The sequence below is a fragment of the Pseudochaenichthys georgianus genome, unplaced genomic scaffold (assembly GCF_902827115.2).
Source record: "Pseudochaenichthys georgianus unplaced genomic scaffold, fPseGeo1.2 scaffold_595_arrow_ctg1, whole genome shotgun sequence".
Taxonomy (NCBI): Eukaryota; Metazoa; Chordata; class Actinopteri; order Perciformes; family Channichthyidae; genus Pseudochaenichthys; species Pseudochaenichthys georgianus.
Window position 1 is genome coordinate 12,264 of NW_027263154.1, and position 20,237 is coordinate 32,500.

The 20,237-nt window shown below is 49.1% G+C and overlaps 1 protein-coding gene across 1 annotated transcript in view; it reads left to right on the forward strand.

Moving 5' to 3' along the window:
• fryl (furry homolog, like) overlaps nt 1-20,237 on the forward strand; it is a 58,252-nt gene that overhangs the window by 10,019 nt on the left and 27,996 nt on the right. The window contains exons 17-25 of the mRNA XM_071202591.1: nt 743-930; nt 2,143-2,237; nt 3,085-3,677; nt 6,402-6,670; nt 6,937-7,077; nt 7,900-8,100; nt 11,205-11,366; nt 11,638-11,712; nt 11,832-12,005. Of these exons, the coding sequence (XP_071058692.1) occupies nt 743-930; nt 2,143-2,237; nt 3,085-3,677; nt 6,402-6,670; nt 6,937-7,077; nt 7,900-8,100; nt 11,205-11,366; nt 11,638-11,712; nt 11,832-12,005 (1,898 nt within the window). The remainder of the gene's footprint in view (nt 1-742; nt 931-2,142; nt 2,238-3,084; nt 3,678-6,401; nt 6,671-6,936; nt 7,078-7,899; nt 8,101-11,204; nt 11,367-11,637; nt 11,713-11,831; nt 12,006-20,237) is intronic.

The following is a 20,237-nucleotide window of genomic DNA, read 5'->3' on the forward strand; positions in this document are numbered from 1 at the left end:
TGTTTTTTAAAAAATTGAGAATTTTTGACTTTTTTCTTAAATTGCTGAGAAAAAAAGTCATAAAAAGAAATTCTGAGATTTTAAGAAAAAAAACTCGAAAAAAATCTGAATTCTGAAGAAAAGAAAGTTTAATCACAGATTTTTTTTCTTTTAAGTTTTTCTTAAAAGAAAAAAAATCTGCGATTAAACTTTCTTTTTTTTCAGAAAAAAGTTGTTATTTTTATTAATAATGTTTAGAAAAGTCATAATTCTCACTTCTGAGGTTTTCAGATTATTATTTTTTTATTTCAGAATTCTGACTTTGATCAGAAAAAAATATTCTCATGAAAATATTTACAACATATTCTAATTCGGAGAATTATTAGAAAAAAATCTGAATCTTGACTTTGGTTTCACCCGACCCGAATCTTCTTCTGTAGTTTTTGTATATATTTAATTTTTATGTAAAACTTTTAATTTAGTTTGAATGTTTTTATTTATATATTTTTGGTTTTCATATATTGGGTTATATATTTGATACATATTTAGTTGTAATTGTTTCATATTTAGTTCCAGTTTAAATGTATATCAGTTTATAAATATGTGGAGGGCAGACGGACAGGAAGTAACAGTTTTTCTGCAAAACAATCATTTTTAAATGAATAAAATCAAGACTCCGGGTTCTTTGAGTTAAAGCCGGGTCTTATTATCCATCACAAGCCCCCCGGGTTCAGGTGATGATATCCCCCCCCCCCCCCCCCAGGTTTCCAGCTGGACTCCCTGCTGAGCGAGGTGTCTCTGCAGACCGCTCTCTCCTGCTCCTCCAGACATTATGCAGGACGGTCCTTCCAGATCTTCAGAGCTCTGAAGCAGCCTCTGACTCTGGGCACGCTGTCCGACATCCTGTCCAGACTGGTGGAGACGGTGGGAGACCCTGGAGAGGAGGCGCAGGTCAGGACATAATACACCTTCTACTTTAACATCCACATACTTTTACTCACCTCTGGAGAGGAGGCGCAGGTCAGGACATTATACACCTTCTACTTTAACATCCACATACTTTTACTCACTTCTGGAGAGGAGGCGCAGGTCGGGACATAATACACCTTCTACTTTAACATCCACATACTTTTACTCACTTCTGGAAAGGAGGCGCAGGTCAGGACATAATACACCTTCTACTTTAACATCCACATACTTTTACTCACTTCTGGAGAGGAGGCGCAGGTCAGGACATAATACACCTTCTACTTTAACATCCACATACTTTTACTCACTTCTGGAGAGGAGGCGCAGGTTGGGATATTATACACCTTCTACTTTAACATCCACATACTTTTACTCACTTCTGGAGAGGAGGCGCAGGTCAGGACATAATACACCTTCTACTTTAACATCCACATACTTTTACTCACTTCTGGAGAGGAGGCGCAGGTTGGGATATTATACACCTTCTACTTTAACATCCACATACTTTTACTCCCTTCTGGAGAGGAGGCGCGGTCGGGACATAATACACCTTCTACTTTAACATCCACATACTTTTACTCACTTCTGGAGAGGAGGCGCGGTCGGGACATAATACACCTTCTACTTTAACATCCACATACTTTTACTCCCTTCTGGAGAGGAGGCGCGGTCGGGACATAATACACATTCTACTTTAACATCCACATACTTTTACTCACTTCTGGAGAGGAGGCGCAGGTCGGGACATAATACACCTTCTACTTTAATATCCACATACTTTTACTCACTTCTGGAGAGGAGGCGCAGGTCAGGACATTATACACCTTCTACTTTAACATCCACATACTTTTACTCACTTCTGGAGAGGAGGCGCAGGTCGGGACATAATACACATTCTACTTTAATATCCACATACTTTTACTCACTTCTGGAGAGGAGGCGCAGGTCGGGACATAATACACCTTCTACTTTAATATCCACATACTTTTACTCACTTCTGGAGAGGAGGCGCGGTCGGGACATTATACACCTTCTACTTTAACATCCACATACTTTTACTCACTTCTGGAGAGGAGGCGCAGGTCAGGACATAATACACCTTCTACTTTAACATACTTTTACTCACCTCTGGAGAGGAGGCGCAGGTCGGGACATAATACAGTAGAAACTGACCCCAGGTCTTTTCCTCCTCAGGGCTTCGTCATCGAACTCCTCCTGACTCTGGAGTCGGGCATCGACACGTTGGCCGACACCGTCAAAAACTACGACCTCCTCACCGCCTTAGCTCAGTAAGTCCTGACGTGAAACACGGCCTCCCTTCAAAGTGTATCTGTCACTGAAGACCTGAACGTGAGGACAGACGATGCTGTCAGGGACCTCTCTCCGAGTTCATGTTTCCGGCTTTGAAAACAGATTTAGAAAAAGTTTGGGCTGTAAATTATAATAAGATGATGTTTTACTTTTTATCCATATTTTTAGTTTTTATGAATTATGAATTTATTATTAATTTTCCTTTTTTAAATATTATCCTTGAAACCATTTATTTGTATTCTTGAATTATAATGAATCTCCGTCAGGATAACCCTTTTGGGTTTAGTTGTAGTACGCGCTCCGAACACTAGAGGCTGCTGCAACAGACTGAAAGCATGAAGCAAAGAATAATTATTTAAATTTAAATATTACTATTTTTATTTTGTATTGATATATAATTGTTATAATTTTGTAATTTATATATAATATTTTTTCTTGTGATCTGCACTTCAGCCTCTTGTTATTAAAATAAGTTATATATCAAACAAGCATTTTTTAAAAGCTCAACGAGAGATAAAAACTCTTCGGCTTTGACTTTTTTTAATTTTATCATAAATTCTTTATTGCAACATCATCAATTGACAGGCTTAGAAAATGTATTATTTGTTGACATTACCACCGGACCCCTGCACGTCATTAACAGACTGGTTTCATATATAAACTGCACTGTAACTTTTATTCACGTATTTCTTCTTTTAATGTTTCTTTTATTATCTTTTTAATGATTGTTCTTAAATGCCATTTTCTTAATGTCTTTCATTTTTGCAAAGCGCCTTGAATGGCTTTGTGTTGAAAGGTGCTGTATTGATTCCTCTCCTCCTTCAGGACCTCTGCGGCGCGGGACCACCTGCTGGGTCCCAAGTTTGCGGCCAACCGAAAGAGCACGGGTCAGCTGAACCTGAGCAGCGGGGGTCTCTTCCTGCACAACCGCAGCAACTCCCTCAGAGCGTCGCTGGTGGGCGAGAAGAAGGCAGACAGGCGTCGCAGCAACACGTTGGACGTCGCAGATCGCCTCGCTAACAGCCACGGAAACCTCGCTCGCACTCGCAGCTTATCGTGCCTCGGAGGGGGTGGGGGTCCAGGAGGAGACGCCCTACCCCCCGTGGACCCCTCCAACCTCATGGCCACCGTGTTCTGGATCGCCGCCTCGCTCCTGGAGTCGGATTATGAGTTTGAGTACCTGCTGGCGCTGCGTCTGCTGAACACGCTGCTGGGTCCTCTTCCTCTGGAGCGGGCGGACAGCCGGCAGCGCCTGGAGAACGTTCAGAACAAGCTGAAGTGGTACAGCTTCCCCGGCCTGCTGCAGCTGTTCCTCAAGGGCTTCACCTCCGCCTCCACCCAGGAGCTCACCATCCACCTGCTCAGCAAGCTCATCAGCGTCTCCAGACACACTCTGGTGGACCCGTCGCAGGCGGCAGGTGAGAGGAGCTCTCCGACGTGGAATATACACCTTTAAATTATGTTTCTCTTTGTAGGTTTCACTCTGGTTAGCTTCAGACGTGCTAACTAGGGATGCCAGCGATTATTCGATTATTCGAATATTCGCTACAGTCTCCATAATCGAATATTATTTTTAAAAATCGATTTTATTTATACATTTTTTTTTTATGTTTTTTTTTTTTTCTGGCTTAGTTTCAACCAAAATATATATAAATATATATATGCTAATAATAGTAATAGTATTAATAATTGTAAATGGGTTAGGGTTAGGGTTAGAATAATCGATTATTATTCGCCAGGGCTGCCGAATAATCGATTTTGATCATGGTCAGTTTCTGGCAACCCTAGTGCTAACTGTTCCTGCTGGTTTCTCTCTGGCTATATTAGCTTCAGACGTGCTAACTGTTCCTGCTGGTTTCTCTCTGGCTATATTAGCTTCAGACGTGCTAACCGTGTTCCTGCTGGTTTCTCTCTGGCTATATTAGCTTCAGACGTGCTAACCGTGTTCCTGCTGGTTTCTCTCTGGCTATATTAGCTTCAGACGTGCTAACCGTGTTCCTGCTGGTTTCTCTCTGGCTATATTAGCTTCAGACGTGCTAACCGTGTTCCTGCTGGTTTCTCTCTGGCTATATTAGCTTCAGACGTGCTAACCGTGTTCCTGCTGGTTTCTCTCTGGCTATATTAGCTTCAGACGTGCTAACCGTGTTCCTGCTGGTTTCTCTCTGGCTATATTAGCTTCAGACGTGCTAACTGTGTTCCTGCTGGTTTCTCTCTGGCTATATTAGCTTCAGACGTGCTAACCGTGTTCCTGCTGGTTTCTCTCTGGCTATATTAGCTTCAGACGTGCTAACCGTGTTCCTGCTGGTTTCTCTCTGGCTATATTAGCTTCAGACGTGCTAACCGTGTTCCTGCTGGTTTCTCTCTGGCTATATTAGCTTCAGACGTGCTAACCGTGTTCCTGCTGGTTTCTCTCTGGCTATATTAGCTTCAGACGTGCTAACCGTGTTCCTGCTGGTTTCTCTCTGGCTATATTAGCTTCAGACGTGCTAACCGTGTTCCTGCTGGTTTCTCTCTGGCTATATTAGCTTCAGACGTGCTAACCGTGTTCCTGCTGGTTTCTCTCTGGCTATATTAGCTTCAGACGTGCTAACTGTTCCTGCTGGTTTCTCTCTGGCTATATTAGCTTCAGACATGCTAACCGTGTTCCTGCTGGTTTCTCTCTGGCTATATTAGCTTCAGACGTGCTAACCGTGTTCCTGCTGGTTTCTCTCTGGCTATATTAGCTTCAGACGTGCTAACCGTGTTCCTGCTGGTTTCTCTCTGGCTATATTAGCTTCAGACGTGCTAACTGTTCCTGCTGGTTTCTCTCTGGCTATATTAGCTTCAGACGTGCTAACCGTGTTCCTGCTGGTTTCTCTCTGGCTATATTAGCTTCAGACGTGCTAACTGTTCCTGCTGGTTTCTCTCTGGCTATATTAGCTTCAGACGTGCTAACCGTGTTCCTGCTGGTTTCTCTCTGGCTATATTAGCTTCAGATGTGCTAACCGTGTTCCTGCTGGTTTCTCTCTGGCTATATTAGCTTCAGACGTGCTAACCGTGTTCCTGCTGGTTTCTCTCTGGCTATATTAGCTTCAGACGTGCTAACTGTTCCTGCTGGTTTCTCTCTGGCTATATTAGCTTCAGACGTGCTAACTGTTCCTGCTGGTTTCTCTCTGGCTATATTAGCTTCAGACGTGCTAACCGTGTTCCTGCTGGTTTCTCTCTGGCTATATTAGCTTCAGACGTGCTAACCGTGTTCCTGCTGGTTTCTCTCTGGCTATATTAGCTTCAGACGTGCTAACTGTTCCTGCTGGTTTCTCTCTGGCTATATTAGCTTCAGACGTGCTAACCGTGTTCCTGCTGGTTTCTCTCTGGCTATATTAGCTTCAGACGTGCTAACCGTGTTCCTGCTGGTTTCTCTCTGGCTATATTAGCTTCAGACGTGCTAACCGTGTTCCTGCTGGTTTCTCTCTGGCTATATTAGCTTCAGACGTGCTAACCGTGTTCCTGCTGGTTTCTCTCTGGCTATATTAGCTTCAGACGTGCTAACCGTGTTCCTGCTGGTTTCTCTCTGGCTATATTAGCTTCAGACGTGCTAACCGTGTTCCTGCTGGTTTCTCTCTGGCTATATTAGCTTCAGACGTGCTAACCGTGTTCCTGCTGGTTTCTCTCTGGCTATATTAGCTTCAGACGTGCTAACCGTGTTCCTGCTGGTTTCTCTCTGGCTATATTAGCTTCAGACGTGCTAACCGTGTTCCTGCTGGTTTCTCTCTGGCTATATTAGCTTCAGACGTGCTAACTGTGTTCCTGCTGGTTTCTCTCTGGCTATATTAGCTTCAGACGTGCTAACCGTGTTCCTGCTGGTTTCTCTCTGGCTATATTAGCTTCAGACGTGCTAACCGTGTTCCTGCTGGTTTCTCTCTGGCTATATTAGCTTCAGACGTGCTAACTGTTCCTGCTGGTTTCTCTCTGGCTATATTAGCTTCAGACGTGCTAACCGTGTTCCTGCTGGTTTCTCTCTGGCTATATTAGCTTCAGACGTGCTAACTGTTCCTGCTGGTTTCTCTCTGGCTATATTAGCTTCAGACGTGCTAACTGTGTTCCTGCTGGTTTCTCTCTGGCTATCTTAGCTTCAGACGTGCTAACTGTGACTCTCCCTGCAGGTTTCCCTCTGAACATCCTGTGCCTGCTCCCTCACCTGATCCAGCACTTTGACAGCCCGACGGCGTTCTGTAAGGAGACGGCGGATAAGATAGCGAAGGTGTGTGCGGAGGAGAAGTCTCCCACCCTCTCTAACCTGGCCCACATGATGAGCCTCTACAGCACACACAGCTACTCCAGAGACTGCAGCAACTGGATCAACGTGGTCTGCAGATACCTGCACGATGCCTTCGCTGACATCACCTTGAACCTGGTCACCTACCTGGCTGAGGTACGAGGGACTACCTCTGCATTTTACTGTTATCATCTGTCGAGACATTTCTGCCTGTAGCCAGAGGTGGGAAGTACAAATACTTTGTTACTGTACTTAAGTACATGTTTCTGGTATCAGTACTTTACTCCACTACTTTTTACTTTTCCTTCTCACATGTTGAACACAAATACCTGTACTTTCTACTTCTTACACTACTACTAATACTTTTGATATCTCTGCCTGTTTTAATATCTAAGCTGATGTTCTCTCTGTTTGTCCCTCAGCTGTTGGAGAAGGGACTTCCCAGCATGCAGCAGTCCTTGTTGCAGATCATCCACAGTCTGCTGAGTCACGTCGACCTATCGGCGGCGCCCGTCAAACAGTTCAACCTGGAGATCATGAAGATCATCGGGAAATACGTCCAGGTGAGAAGCAGACATGTATTAGCGCCACGTATGTTCTTCACTATTGTAGGTTAGAAAACAATCTTTAAAGAAATGACCTTGGTGGTAATATCATGTTTACTTCTAAAATTAAACTCCTAAATCAGGAAGACATAAAACGGACATCCTGAGGTAATGGTGGGGTACTAGAAATAACTTACACTTTTATCATTCATCTCATGTTATTCAAGATAACCAAATATATAACAAGTTCAGAGAAATGTCTAAAATATTCTGAGACCAGTAAATCTGAGTAAGTTGTACCTTTACCCGCAAAACTCCCAAAACAAATGTGAAATGTACATGTTGACATCTGAGATTTTGAGTTAAACTTTTGCACAGATGTACCTTCAATTGTCCGAAGTACTCCCTCGTATCTAATATACAAAGTAAAGTCATTTTCCTACAAGTCCATATGAATACATGGGGTTTTACTAGATAAATATAGCATGAGGGCGCTGACGTCAACATTATGCCCCGCCCACTTTCAGGTGAAAATACCGCATTAAAGAAAATAATATCGTCTTAAAGCTGTGAGTAGTATATCGCTCCTCAAACAACAAATACATCCAGAGGTTTCTTTACTTCCTCTACGGAAAGAAGAGACTCAGAGATCTCAGTGTCAGACCCACGGACATCCATCCCATAATTATTCTGCGTGAAAACAAAGCTGTCTGACGCTCGGTTTGATACTGATAGTAAAACATATAAGAAATATCAAAAAATAAATCTAAAATCCTCTGACCCCTCTCTGTCTCCTCTGACCCCTCACTGTTGACCTCTGACCTCTCTCGCCCCCCTCAGAGTCCCCACTGGAAGGAGGCTCAGAACATCCTGAAGCTGGTGGTCTCTCGCTCGGCCAGCCTTGTGGTTCCTGACGATGTTCAGCGCTCCTACAGCTCAGAGTCCTGCGGCTCTCCAGAGATCGCCTTCACTCGCATCTTCAACAACGCCTCCAAAGAGCTGCCGGGGAAAACGCTCGACTTCCACTTCGACATCTCCGAGGTGCTGCAGCGTTTCCTGTTGCTTCTGGTCTTTATTAGGATCCCGTCGAAGTAACTTCAAATCAGCTGCCGTCTAGACCAGCGGTTCCCAACCTTTTTGAACTCGGGCCCACTTAAGAATCTAAAAAAGTTTCGCACCGCACATTCAACCATAAACAATATGGAGGCTTAATAAAGTTCTGATTGGTCGATTCAGAACATGTGACACGTTGTTGATCCAGTAGAATAGACCGCTGTCAAGGACTGTAATGACCGTTGCTAAGGACCGTTGCTAAGGACTGTAATGACCGTTGCTAAGGACTGTAGTGACCGTTGCTAAGGACTGTAATGACCGTTGCTAAGGACTGTAATGACCGTTAGTAAGGACTGTAATGACCGTTGCTAAGGACTGTAGTGACCGTTGCTAAGGACTGTAATGACCGTTGCTAAGGACTGTAATGACCGTTGCTAAGGACTGTAATAACCGTTGCTAAGGACTGTAAGGACTGTAATGACCGTTGCTAAGGACTGTAATGACCGTTGCTAAGGACTGTAGTGACCATTGCTAAGGACTGTAGTGACCGTTGCTAAGGACTGTAATGACCGTTGCTAAGGACTGTAATGACCGTTGCTAAGGACTGTAATGACCGTTAGTAAGGACTGTAATGACCGTTGCTAAGGACTGTAGTAACTGTTGCTAAGGACTGTAATGACTGTTGCTAAGGACTGTAATGACCGTTAGTAAGGACTGTAATGACCGTTGCTAAGGACTGTAATGACCGTAGTGACCGTTGCTAAGGACTGTAGTGACCGTTGCTAAGGAGGATCAAGAAAGAGAAAGGAAAAGATATTAATAATGAAATGTTTCCACACAAATCATAATGTTTTGCAAATTATTTGGCGGCCCACTTGCAAATGCGTTCACAGGTTGGGAACCGCTGGTATAGAGAACACGATGAGTTGCAATGAAACACAATATTGATATAAAGTCTTTTAAGATCTTTTATTGTGTTGCTTCAAAGCGTGACGACTCCTCCTGAGTGCTCGGAGTGTGACATCAAAGATCATTTACCTGACAACACAACAACATGTGGTCCAGGTGGATCACAAGAAGCAAAACTCACACCCTACCAAGAACAGTTTGGTGTCCCTCCCTTCTGTCTGTCTCCTCCCTTCTGTCTGTCACCTCCCTCCCTCCCTTCTGTCTGTCTCCTCCCTTCTGTCTGTCACCTCCCTCCCTCCCTTCTGTCTGTCTCCTCCCTTCTGTCTGTCACCTCCCTCCCTCCCTTCTGTCTGTCTCCTCCCTTCTGTCTGTCACCTCCCTCCCTCCTGTCTGTCACCTCCCTCCCTTCTGTCTGTCCCCTCCCTTCCTTCTGTCTGTCCCCTCCCTTCCTTCTGTCTGTCCCCTCCCTCCCTCCTGTCTGTCACCTCCCTCCCTTCTGTCTGTCACCTCCCTCCCTTCCTTCTGTCTGTCACCTCCCTCCCTTCTGTCTGTCACCTCCCTCCCTTCTGTCTGTCACCTCCCTCCCTTCTGTCTGTCACCTCCCTCCCTTCTGTCTGTCACCTCCCTCCCTTCCTTCTGTCTGTCGCCTCCCTCCCTTCTGTCTGTCACCTCCCTCCCTTCTGTCTGTCACCTCCCTCCCTTCTGTCTGTCACCTCCCTCCCTTCTGTCTGTCACCTCCCTCCCTTCTGTCTGTCACCTCCCTCCCTTCTGTCTGTCACCTCCCTTCCTTCTGTCTGTCACCTCCCTCCCTTCTGTCTGTCACCTCTCTCCCATCTGTCTGTCACCTCTCTCCCTTCTGTCTGTCACCTCTCTTCCTTCTGTCTGTCACCTCCCTCCTGTCTGTCGCCTCCCTCCCTTCTGTCTGTCACCTCCCTCCCTTCTGTCTGTCACCTCTCTTCCTTCTGTCTGTCACCTCCCTCCCTTCTGTCTGTCACCTCCCTCCCTCCCTTCTGTCACCTCCCTCCCGTCTGTCTGTCACCTCCCTCCCTTCTGTCTGTCTGTCACCTCCCTCCCTTCTGTCACCTCCCTCCCTCCCTTCTGTCACCTCCCTCCCTTCTGTCTGTCACCTCCCTCCCTCCCTTCTGTCACCTCCCTCCCTCCCTTCTGTCTGTCTGTCCCCTCCCTCCCTTCTGTCTGTCCCCTCCCTCCCTTCTGTCTGTCCCCTCCCTCCCTTCTGTCTGTCACCTCCCTCCCTTCTGTCTGTCACCTCCCTTCCTTCTGTCTGTCCCCTCCCTCCCTCCTGTCTGTCACCTCCCTCCCTTCCTTCTGTCTGTCACCTCCCTCCCTTCCTTCTGTCTGTCACCTCCCTCCCTTCTGTCTGTCACCTCCCTCCCTTCTGTCTGTCACCTCCCTCCCTTCCTTCTGTCTGTCGCCTCCCTCCCTTCTGTCTGTCACCTCCCTCCCTTCTGTCTGTCACCTCCCTCCCTTCTGTCTGTCACCTCCCTCCCTTCTGTCTGTCACCTCCCTCCCTTCTGTCTGTCACCTCCCTCCCTTCTGTCTGTCACCTCCCTTCCTTCTGTCTGTCACCTCCCTCCCTTCTGTCTGTCACCTCCCTCCCTTCTGTCTGTCCCCTCCCTTCCTTCTGTCTGTCCCCTCCCTTCCTTCTGTCTGTCACCTCCCTCCTTCTGTCTGTCACCTCCCTCCCTTCTGTCTGTCACCTCCCTCCCTTCTGTCTGTCACCTCCCTTCCTTCTGTCTGTCACCTCCCTCCCTTCTGTCTGTCACCTCCCTCCCTTCTGTCTGTCCCCTCCCTTCCTTCTGTCTGTCACCTCCCTCCTTCTGTCTGTCACCTCCCTCCCTTCTGTCTGTCACCTCCCTCCCTTCTGTCTGTCACCTCCCTTCCTTCTGTCTGTCACCTCCCTCCCTTCTGTCTGTCACCTCCCTCCCTTCTGTCTGTCACCTCCCTCCCTTCTGTCTGTCACCTCCCTTCCTTCTGTCTGTCACCTCCCTCCCTTCTGTCTGTCACCTCCCTCCCTTCTGTCTGTCCCCTCCCTTCCTTCTGTCTGTCACCTCCCTCCTTCTGTCTGTCACCTCCCTCCCTCCTGTCTGTCACCTCCCTCCCTCCTGTCTGTCACCTCCCTCCCTTCTGTCGCATGTCTAACTGATTATCTCCCCCGTGTTTAGACACCGATCATCGGGCATAAGTACGGAGACCAGCGCTCTGCGGCCGGGAGGAACGGGAAGCCTCAGGTGATCGCTGTGACCAGGAGCACCTCGTCCACCTCCTCGGGGTCCAACTCCAACGGGCTGGTGCCGGTCAGCTGGAAGAGACCCCAGCTGTCCCAGGTACACACACACACACACACACACACACACACACACACACACACACACACACACACACACACACACACACACACACACACACACACGGTGATAGATATTAGGGCATCATTGTAAATACTTAAATCCATCTTTCGAAAGTCTTAAAATGTAAACGTGGGAAAAGGGATTTTATGATTTCTTCTTTTTGTTTAATAATGATCTATTACATAAGAGCTGTGTAGCATGTTCCTGCTGCGTGTTTAAAGACAGTCTCATGGTGCTTGTGTTGCAGAGGAGGACCAGGGAGCGGCTGATGAACGTCTTGTCTCTGTGTGGACCCGAGTCCGGCATCCCCAAAAACCCCTCCGTAAGACCCTCCCCCTCCTCCTCTTCCTCCTCCTTCTCTTCCAGTCTCTCTGAAATCACTGCAGGTGTGTATATCTGCTTTGTTGTCATGTGTACTCCCACCATCTCCCCGATGTGCAGGTGGTGTTCTCCTCCAGCGAGGACCTGGACTCGGCGGAGCAGCAGACCAGCCTGATCCCCACGGTGGAGGAGGTGGTGCGGGAGGAGGACCTGATGGGGGAGGACGGCAGCGAGCAGCAGTTCGGGGTCTTCAAGGACTTCGACTTCCTGGACGTGGAGCTGGAGGACGCCGAGGTGAGAGAGGAAGCTGAGCGCTGGCTTTACTCCAGAGGTTCGGGGTGTAAATATTTAAGCATTAAGGAAATCTATCGACTAACATCTCCTCGTTTAGCATTCGTGCATTAATGTTTCAGAACTGTGGTGTCGTGGAACCCTGTTGTTCACGCGCTGCCACGACTTGGATGTACTTGTTTATATATTGTATTTAGAAGGCAGGGGGTAACTTCACGTCTTCCTTAATAGCGTGGATTTAGCATCGCGGTGGTGAGTCAGGATGCTGCACAACAGGTGAAGTACTCTATGGCTCAGCTCCAGATACCGGCGACTAAAGGACCTGCACGTGATAAACTGAAGCATAACAGGTTTTAAATTGCACTTTTCTTTCTTAAGAAACGTCAAGTTGTTCACAATGTTTTGTAAAAAGACAGATAATTATGTGAACATTCAGAAAGTATTATTTTGCTCTGAAACAAAGGGGTTGTTTATAGATGATTGTGTTGATCCAACGCACTGGACTCAAGTGAGTGTGATATCGCCGTACGAGCCACAGACGAGAACAAGGCGTGTTTCTGTGAGTCACGTAACCGCAGAGGAAAGAAAGAACAACCCGACCTCTGCTCCTCTCTGAAGCACTGCCTGTTCTTCACTGAGTGTTCTGTGTCGCTGTGTGTTCAGCTTCTAACGTGTGTCTTCAGTCCACTAACCCTTCTTCCTGTGTCCCTTCTCTTGCTCTGCCTCAAGGAGCTGCAGGTAAGTCTGAGGGCCACACACTCTCTGCAGACCCCCCCCCATGCTGTCTGTGTGTTTCCACCCCCTCGCCCTGTCGTGACCCCTGGTCTAAAGGCTGTTGGAGATGCACCAGCAACCAATCTCAACTTTTGTCTAGAGACTTTTTATTTACAGCTTTGACAAACATGTAGTTCTTTCATGCAAAATGTAAATTAAATTAGTCTATAATAAACAATTTGATCAAATGTTACATTAACAAAACGTTTCCTCACCTCTCGGCGAAGACTCCTCGCACGGTTCTGTGTGCGATGTGGAACCATCGTGCAGGACGTGTGGATGGTGCGGTGCATCTCTAACTGCTGTGGCTGTGAATCCCTTTCCTTTGTAGTTTAAAACCTTTAGCATCCCAACATGTGTTCTGTCTCTCGACCTGCGTACGTGTGTCTATACGGTATGGCCAAAGCCTCCTATCTGCGTACGTGTGTCTGTACGGTATGCCCAAAGCCTCCTATCTGCGTACGTGTGTCTGTACGGTATGGCCAAAGCCTCCTATCTGCGTACGTGTGTCTATACGGTATGGCCAAAGCCTCCTATCTGCGTACGTGTGTCTATACGGTATGGCCAAAGCCTCCTATCTGCGTACGCGTGTCTCTACGGTATGGCCAAAGCCTCCTATCTGCGTACGTGTGTCTGTACGGTATGCCCAAAGCCTCCTATCTGCGTACGTGTGTCTCTACGGTATGGCCAAAGCCTCCTATCTGCGTACGTGTGTCTATACGGTATGGCCAAAGCCTCCTATCTGCGTACGTGTGTCTCTACGGTATGGCCAAAGCCTCCTATCTGCGTACGTGTGTCTGTACGGTATGGCCAAAGCCTCCTATCTGCGTACGTGTGTCTGTACGGTATGGCCAAAGCCTCCTATCTGCGTACGTGTGTCTCTACGGTATGGCCAAAGCCTCCTATCTGCGTACGCGTGTCTCTACGGTATGGCCAAAGCCTCCTATCTGCGTACGTGTGTCTGTACGGTATGGCCAAAGCCTCCTATCTGCGTACGTGTGTCTGTACGGTATGGCCAAAGCCTCCTATCTGCGTACGCGTGTCTGTACGGTATGGCCAAAGCCTCCTATCTGCGTACGTGTGTCTCTACGGTATGGCCAAAGCCTCCTATCTGCGTACGTGTGTCTCTACGGTATGGCCAAAGCCTCCTATCTGCGTACGCGTGTCTCTACGGTATGGCCAAAGCCTCCTATCTGCGTACGTGTGTCTCTACGGTATGGCCAAAGCCTCCTATCTGCGTACGTGTGTCTCTACGGTATGGCCAAAGCCTCCTATCTGCGTACGTGTGTCTCTACGGTATGGCCAAAGCCTCCTATCTGCGTACGCGTGTCTCTACGGTATGGCCAAAGCCTCCTATCTGCGTACACGTGTCTCTACGGTATGGCCAAAGCCTCCTATCTGCGTACGTGTGTCTATACGGTATGGCCAAAGCCTCCTATCTGCGTACGTGTGTCTCTACGGTATGGCCAAAGCCTCCTATCTGCGTACGTGTGTCTGTACGGTATGGCCAAAGCCTCCTATCTGCGTACGTGTGTCTGTACGGTATGGCCAAAGCCTCCTATCTGCGTACGTGTGTCTGTACGGTATGGCCAAAGCCTCCTATCTGCGTACGCGTGTCTGTACGGTATGGCCAAAGCCTCCTATCTGCGTACGCGTGTCTGTACGGTATGGCCAAAGCCTCCTATCTGCGTACGTGTGTCTGTACGGTATGGCCAAAGCCTCCTATCTGCGTACGTGTGTCTCTACGGTATGGCCAAAGCCTCCTATCTGCGTACGTGTGTCTCTACGGTATGGCCAAAGCCTCCTATCTGCGTACGTGTGTCTGTACGGTATGGCCAAAGCCTCCTATCTGCGTACGTGTGTCTCTACGGTATGGCCAAAGCCTCCTATCTGCGTACGCGTGTCTCTACGGTATGGCCAAAGCCCCCTATCTGCGTACGTGTGTCTCTACGGTATGGCCAAAGCCTCCTATCTGCGTACGTGTGTCTGTACGGTATGGCCAAAGCCTCCTATCTGCGTATGTGTGTCTATACGGTATGGCCAAAGCCTCCTATCTGCGTACGTGTGTCTCTACGGTATGGCCAAAGCCTCCTATCTGCGTACGTGTGTCTCTACGGTATGGCCAAAGCCTCCTATCTGCGTACGTGTGTCTCTACGGTATGGCCAAAGCCTCCTATCTGCGTACGTGTGTCTGTACGGTATGGCCAAAGCCTCCTATCTGCGTACGCGTGTCTCTACGGTATGGCCAAAGCCTCCTATCTGCGTACGCGTGTCTCTACGGTCTGGCCAAAGCCTCCTATCTGCGTACGTGTGTCTATACGGTATGGCCAAAGCCTCCTATCTGCGTACGTGTGTCTATACGGTATGGCCAAAGCCTCCTATCTGCGTACGCGTGTCTGTACGGTATGGCCAAAGCCTCCTATCTGCGTACGCGTGTCTCTACGGTATGGCCAAAGCCTCCTATCTGCGTACGCGTGTCTATACGGTATGGCCAAAGCCTCCTATCTGCGTACGCGTGTCTCTACGGTCTGGCCAAAGCCTCCTATCTGCGTACGCGTGTCTATACGGTATGGCCAAAGCCTCCTATCTGCGTACGCGTGTCTCTACGGTATGGCCAAAGCCTCCTATCTGCGTACGCGTGTCTCTACGGTATGGCCAAAGCCTCCTATCTGCGTACGCGTGTCTCTACGGTATGGCCAAAGCCTCCTATCTGCGTACGCGTGTCTCTACGGTCTGGCCAAAGCCTCCTATCTGCGTACGTGTGTCTATACGGTATGGCCAAAGCCTCCTATCTGCGTACGTGTGTCTATACGGTATGGCCAAAGCCTCCTATCTGCGTACGTGTGTCTGTACGGTATGGCCAAAGCCTCCTATCTGCGTACGTGTGTCTGTACGGTATGGCCAAAGCCTCCTATCTGCGTACGCGTGTCTGTACGGTATGGCCAAAGCCTCCTATCTGCGTACGCGTGTCTCTACGGTATGGCCAAAGCCTCCTATCTGCGTACGTGTGTCTATACGGTATGGCCAAAGCCTCCTATCTGCGTACGCGTGTCTATACGGTATGGCCAAAGCCTCCTATCTGCGTACGCGTGTCTCTACGGTCTGGCCAAAGCCTCCTATCTGCGTACGCGTGTCTATACGGTATGGCCAAAGCCTCCTATCTGCGTACGCGTGTCTCTACGGTATGGCCAAAGCCTCCTATCTGCGTACGCGTGTCTCTACGGTATGGCCAAAGCCTCCTATCTGCGTACGTGTGTCTCTACGGTATGGCCAAAGCCTCCTATCTGCGTACGTGTGTCTGTACGGTATGGCCAAAGCCTCCTATCTGCGTACGCGTGTCTCTACGGTATGGCCAAAGCCTCCTATCTGCGTACGCGTGTCTCTACGGTCTGGCCAAAGCCTCCTATCTGCGTACGTGTGTCTATACGGTATGGCCAAAGCCTCCTATCTGCGTACGTGTGTCTATACGGTATGGCCAAAGCCTCCTATCTGCGTACGCGTGTCTGTACGGTATGGCCAAAGCCTCCTATCTGCGTACGCGTGTCTCTACGGTATGGCCAAAGCCTCCTATCTGCGTACGCGTGTCTATACGGTATGGCCAAAGCCTCCTATCTGCGTACGCGTGTCTCTACGGTCTGGCCAAAGCCTCCTATCTGCGTACGCGTGTCTCTACGGTATGGCCAAAGCCTCCTATCTGCGTACGCGTGTCTATACGGTCTGGCCAAAGCCTCCTATCTTTGTACGTGTGTCTGTACGGTATGGCCAAAGCCTCCTATCTGCGTACGTGTGTCTATACGGTATGGCCAAAGCCTCCTATCTGCGTACGCGTGTCTCTACGGTATGGCCAAAGCCTCCTATCTGCGTACGCGTGTCTCTACGGTATGGCCAAAGCCTCCTATCTGCGTACGCGTGTCTCTACGGTCTGGCCAAAGCCTCCTATCTGCGTACGTGTGTCTCTACGGTATGGCCAAAGCCTCCTATCTGCGTACGTGTGTCTATACGGTATGGCCAAAGCCTCCTATCTGCGTACGCGTGTCTGTACGGTATGGCCAAAGCCTCCTATCTGCGTACGCGTGTCTCTACGGTATGGCCAAAGCCTCCTATCTGCGTACGCGTGTCTATACGGTATGGCCAAAGCCTCCTATCTGCGTACGCGTGTCTCTACGGTATGGCCAAAGCCTCCTATCTGCGTACGCGTGTCTCTACGGTATGGCCAAAGCCTCCTATCTGCGTACGCGTGTCTCTACGGTCTGGCCAAAGCCTCCTATCTGCGTACGTGTGTCTCTACGGTATGGCCAAAGCCTCCTATCTGCGTACGCGTGTCTCTACGGTATGGCCAAAGCCTCCTATCTGCGTACGCGTGTCTCTACGGTATGGCCAAAGCCTCCTATCTGCGTACGCGTGTCTCTACGGTCTGGCCAAAGCCTCCTATCTGCGTACGCGTGTCTCTACGGTCTGGCCAAAGCCTCCTATCTGCGTACGCGTGTCTCTACGGTCTGGCCAAAGCCTCCTATCTGCGTACGCGTGTCTATACGGTATGGCCAAAGCCTCCTATCTGCGTACGCGTGTCTGTACGGTATGGCCAAAGCCTCCTATCTGCGTACGTGTGTCTGTACGGTATGGCCAAAGCCTCCTATCTGCGTACGTGTGTCTCTACGGTATGGCCAAAGCCTCCTATCTGCGTACGCGTGTCTATACGGTATGGCCAAAGCCTCCTATCTGCGTACGCGTGTCTGTACGGTATGGCCAAAGCCTCCTATCTGCGTACGTGTGTCTGTACGGTATGGCCAAAGCCTCCTATCTGCGTACGTGTGTCTGTACGGTATGGCCAAAGCCTCCTATCTGCGTACGTGTGTCTGTACGGTATGGCCAAAGCCTCCTATCTGCGTACGTGTGTCTGTACGGTATGGCCAAAGCCTCCTATCTGCGTACGTGTGTCTGTACGGTATGGCCAAAGCCTCCTATCTGCGTACGTGTGTCTCTACGGTATGGCCAAAGCCTCCTATCTGCGTACGTGTGTCTCTACGGTATGGCCAAAGCCTCCTATCTGCGTACGTGTGTCTGTACGGTATGGCCAAAGCCTCCTATCTGCGTACGTGTGTCTGTACGGTATGGCCAAAGCCTCCTATCTGCGTACGTGTGTCTGTACGGTATGGCCAAAGCCTCCTATCTGCGTACGTGTGTCTGTACGGTATGGCCAAAGCCTCCTATCTGCGTACGTGTGTCTCTACGGTATGGCCAAAGCCTCCTATCTGCGTACGTGTGTCTGTACGGTATGGCCAAAGCCTCCTATCTGCGTACGTGTGTCTCTACGGTCTGGCCAAAGCCTCCTATCTGCGTACGTGTGTCTGTACGGTATGGCCAAAGCCTCCTATCTGCGTACGTGTGTCTCTACGGTATGGCCAAAGCCTCCTATCTGCGTACGTGTGTCTGTACGGTATGGCCAAAGCCTCCTATCTGCGTACGTGTGTCTCTACGGTATGGCCAAAGCCTCCTATCTGCGTACGTGTGTCTGTACGGTATGGCCAAAGCCTCCTATCTGCGTACGCGTGTCTCTACGGTATGGCCAAAGCCTCCTATCTGCGTACGCGTGTCTCTACGGTATGGCCAAAGCCTCCTATCTTTGTACGTGTGTCTATACGGTATGGCCAAAGCCTCCTATCTGCGTACGCGTGTCTCTACGGTATGGCCAAAGCCTCCTATCTGCGTACGTGTGTCTGTACGGTATGGCCAAAGCCTCCTATCTGCGTACGTGTGTCTGTACGGTATGGCCAAAGCCTCCTATCTGCGTACGTGTGTCTCTACGGTCTGGCCAAAGCCTCCTATCTGCGTACGTGTGTCTGTACGGTATGGCCAAAGCCTCCTATCTGCGTACGTGTGTCTGTACGGTATGGCCAAAGCCTCCTATCTGCGTACGTGTGTCTCTACGGTCTGGCCAAAGCCTCCTATCTGCGTACGTGTGTCTGTACGGTATGGCCAAAGCCTCCTATCTGCGTACGTGTGTCTCTACGGTATGGCCAAAGCCTCCTATCTGCGTACGTGTGTCTGTACGGTATGGCCAAAGCCTCCTATCTGCGTACGTGTGTCTATACGGTATGGCCAAAGCCTCCTATCTGCGTACGTGTGTCTATACGGTATGGCCAAAGCCTCCTATCTGCGTACGCGTGTCTCTACGGTATGGCCAAAGCCTCCTATCTGCGTACGCGTGTCTCTACGGTATGGCCAAAGCCTCCTATCTTTGTACGTGTGTCTATACGGTATGGCCAAAGCCTCCTATCTGCGTACGCGTGTCTCTACGGTATGGCCAAAGCCTCCTATCTTTGTACGTGTGTCTGTACGGTATGGCCAAAGCCTCCTATCTGCGTACGTGTGTCTGTACGGTATGGCCAAAGCCTCCTATCTGCGTACGTGTGTCTCTACGGTATGGCCAAAGCCTCCTATCTTTGTACGTGTGTCTGTACGGTATGGCCAAAGCCTCCTATCTGCGTACGTGTGTCTATACGGTATGGCCAAAGCCTCCTATCTGCGTACGTGTGTCTCTACGGTATGGCCAAAGCCTCCTATCTGCGTACGTGTGTCTCTACGGTATGGCCAAAGCCTCCTATCTGCGTACGCGTGTCTCTACGGTATGGCCAAAGCCTCCTATCTGCGTACGTGTGTCTCTACGGTATGGCCAAAGCCTCCTATCTTTGTACGTGTGTCTGTACGGTATGGCCAAAGCCTCCTATCTGCGTACGTGTGTCTATACGGTATGGCCAAAGCCTCCTATCTGCGTACGTGTGTCTCTACGGTATGGCCAAAGCCTCCTATCTGCGTACGTGTGTCTCTACGGTATGGCCAAAGCCTCCTATCTGCGTACGTGTGTCTCTACGGTATGGCCAAAGCCTCCTATCTTTGTACGTGTGTCTCTACGGTATGGCCAAAGCCTCCTATCTTTGTACGTGTGTCTGTACGGTATGGCCAAAGCCTCCTATCTGCGTACGTGTGTCTCTACGGTATGGCCAAAGCCTCCTATCTGCGTACGTGTGTCTGTACGGTATGGCCAAAGCCTCCTATCTGCGTACGTGTGTCTATACGGTATGGCCAAAGCCTCCTGATGACTGCTGATCCGAAGCAATCAATCCACTTTATTTATATAGCACAGTTTAAAAACAGAGGGTTTGCCAAAGTGCTTCACAATGAACATAACATTATAATAAAATATAATATTACACGAATAGATAAAAAAAAGCACACATAAGAATAAATACAAGGCACATAAAGGCTGTGGACAGACAGTGAAAGCATACAGACAGGTATGACACAGCTCAGCTCAGACTGGCTGGTAAGCGAGGGGAAATAGGTGGGTTTTTAGGCGGGACTTAAAAGCTTCAAGAGTGGGCGACAATTCAACACGAGGGGGCAGGTCGGTCCAGAGCCCGGGGGCTACCGAGAAGCTGTGTGAGGCACGCTGCACTGCTT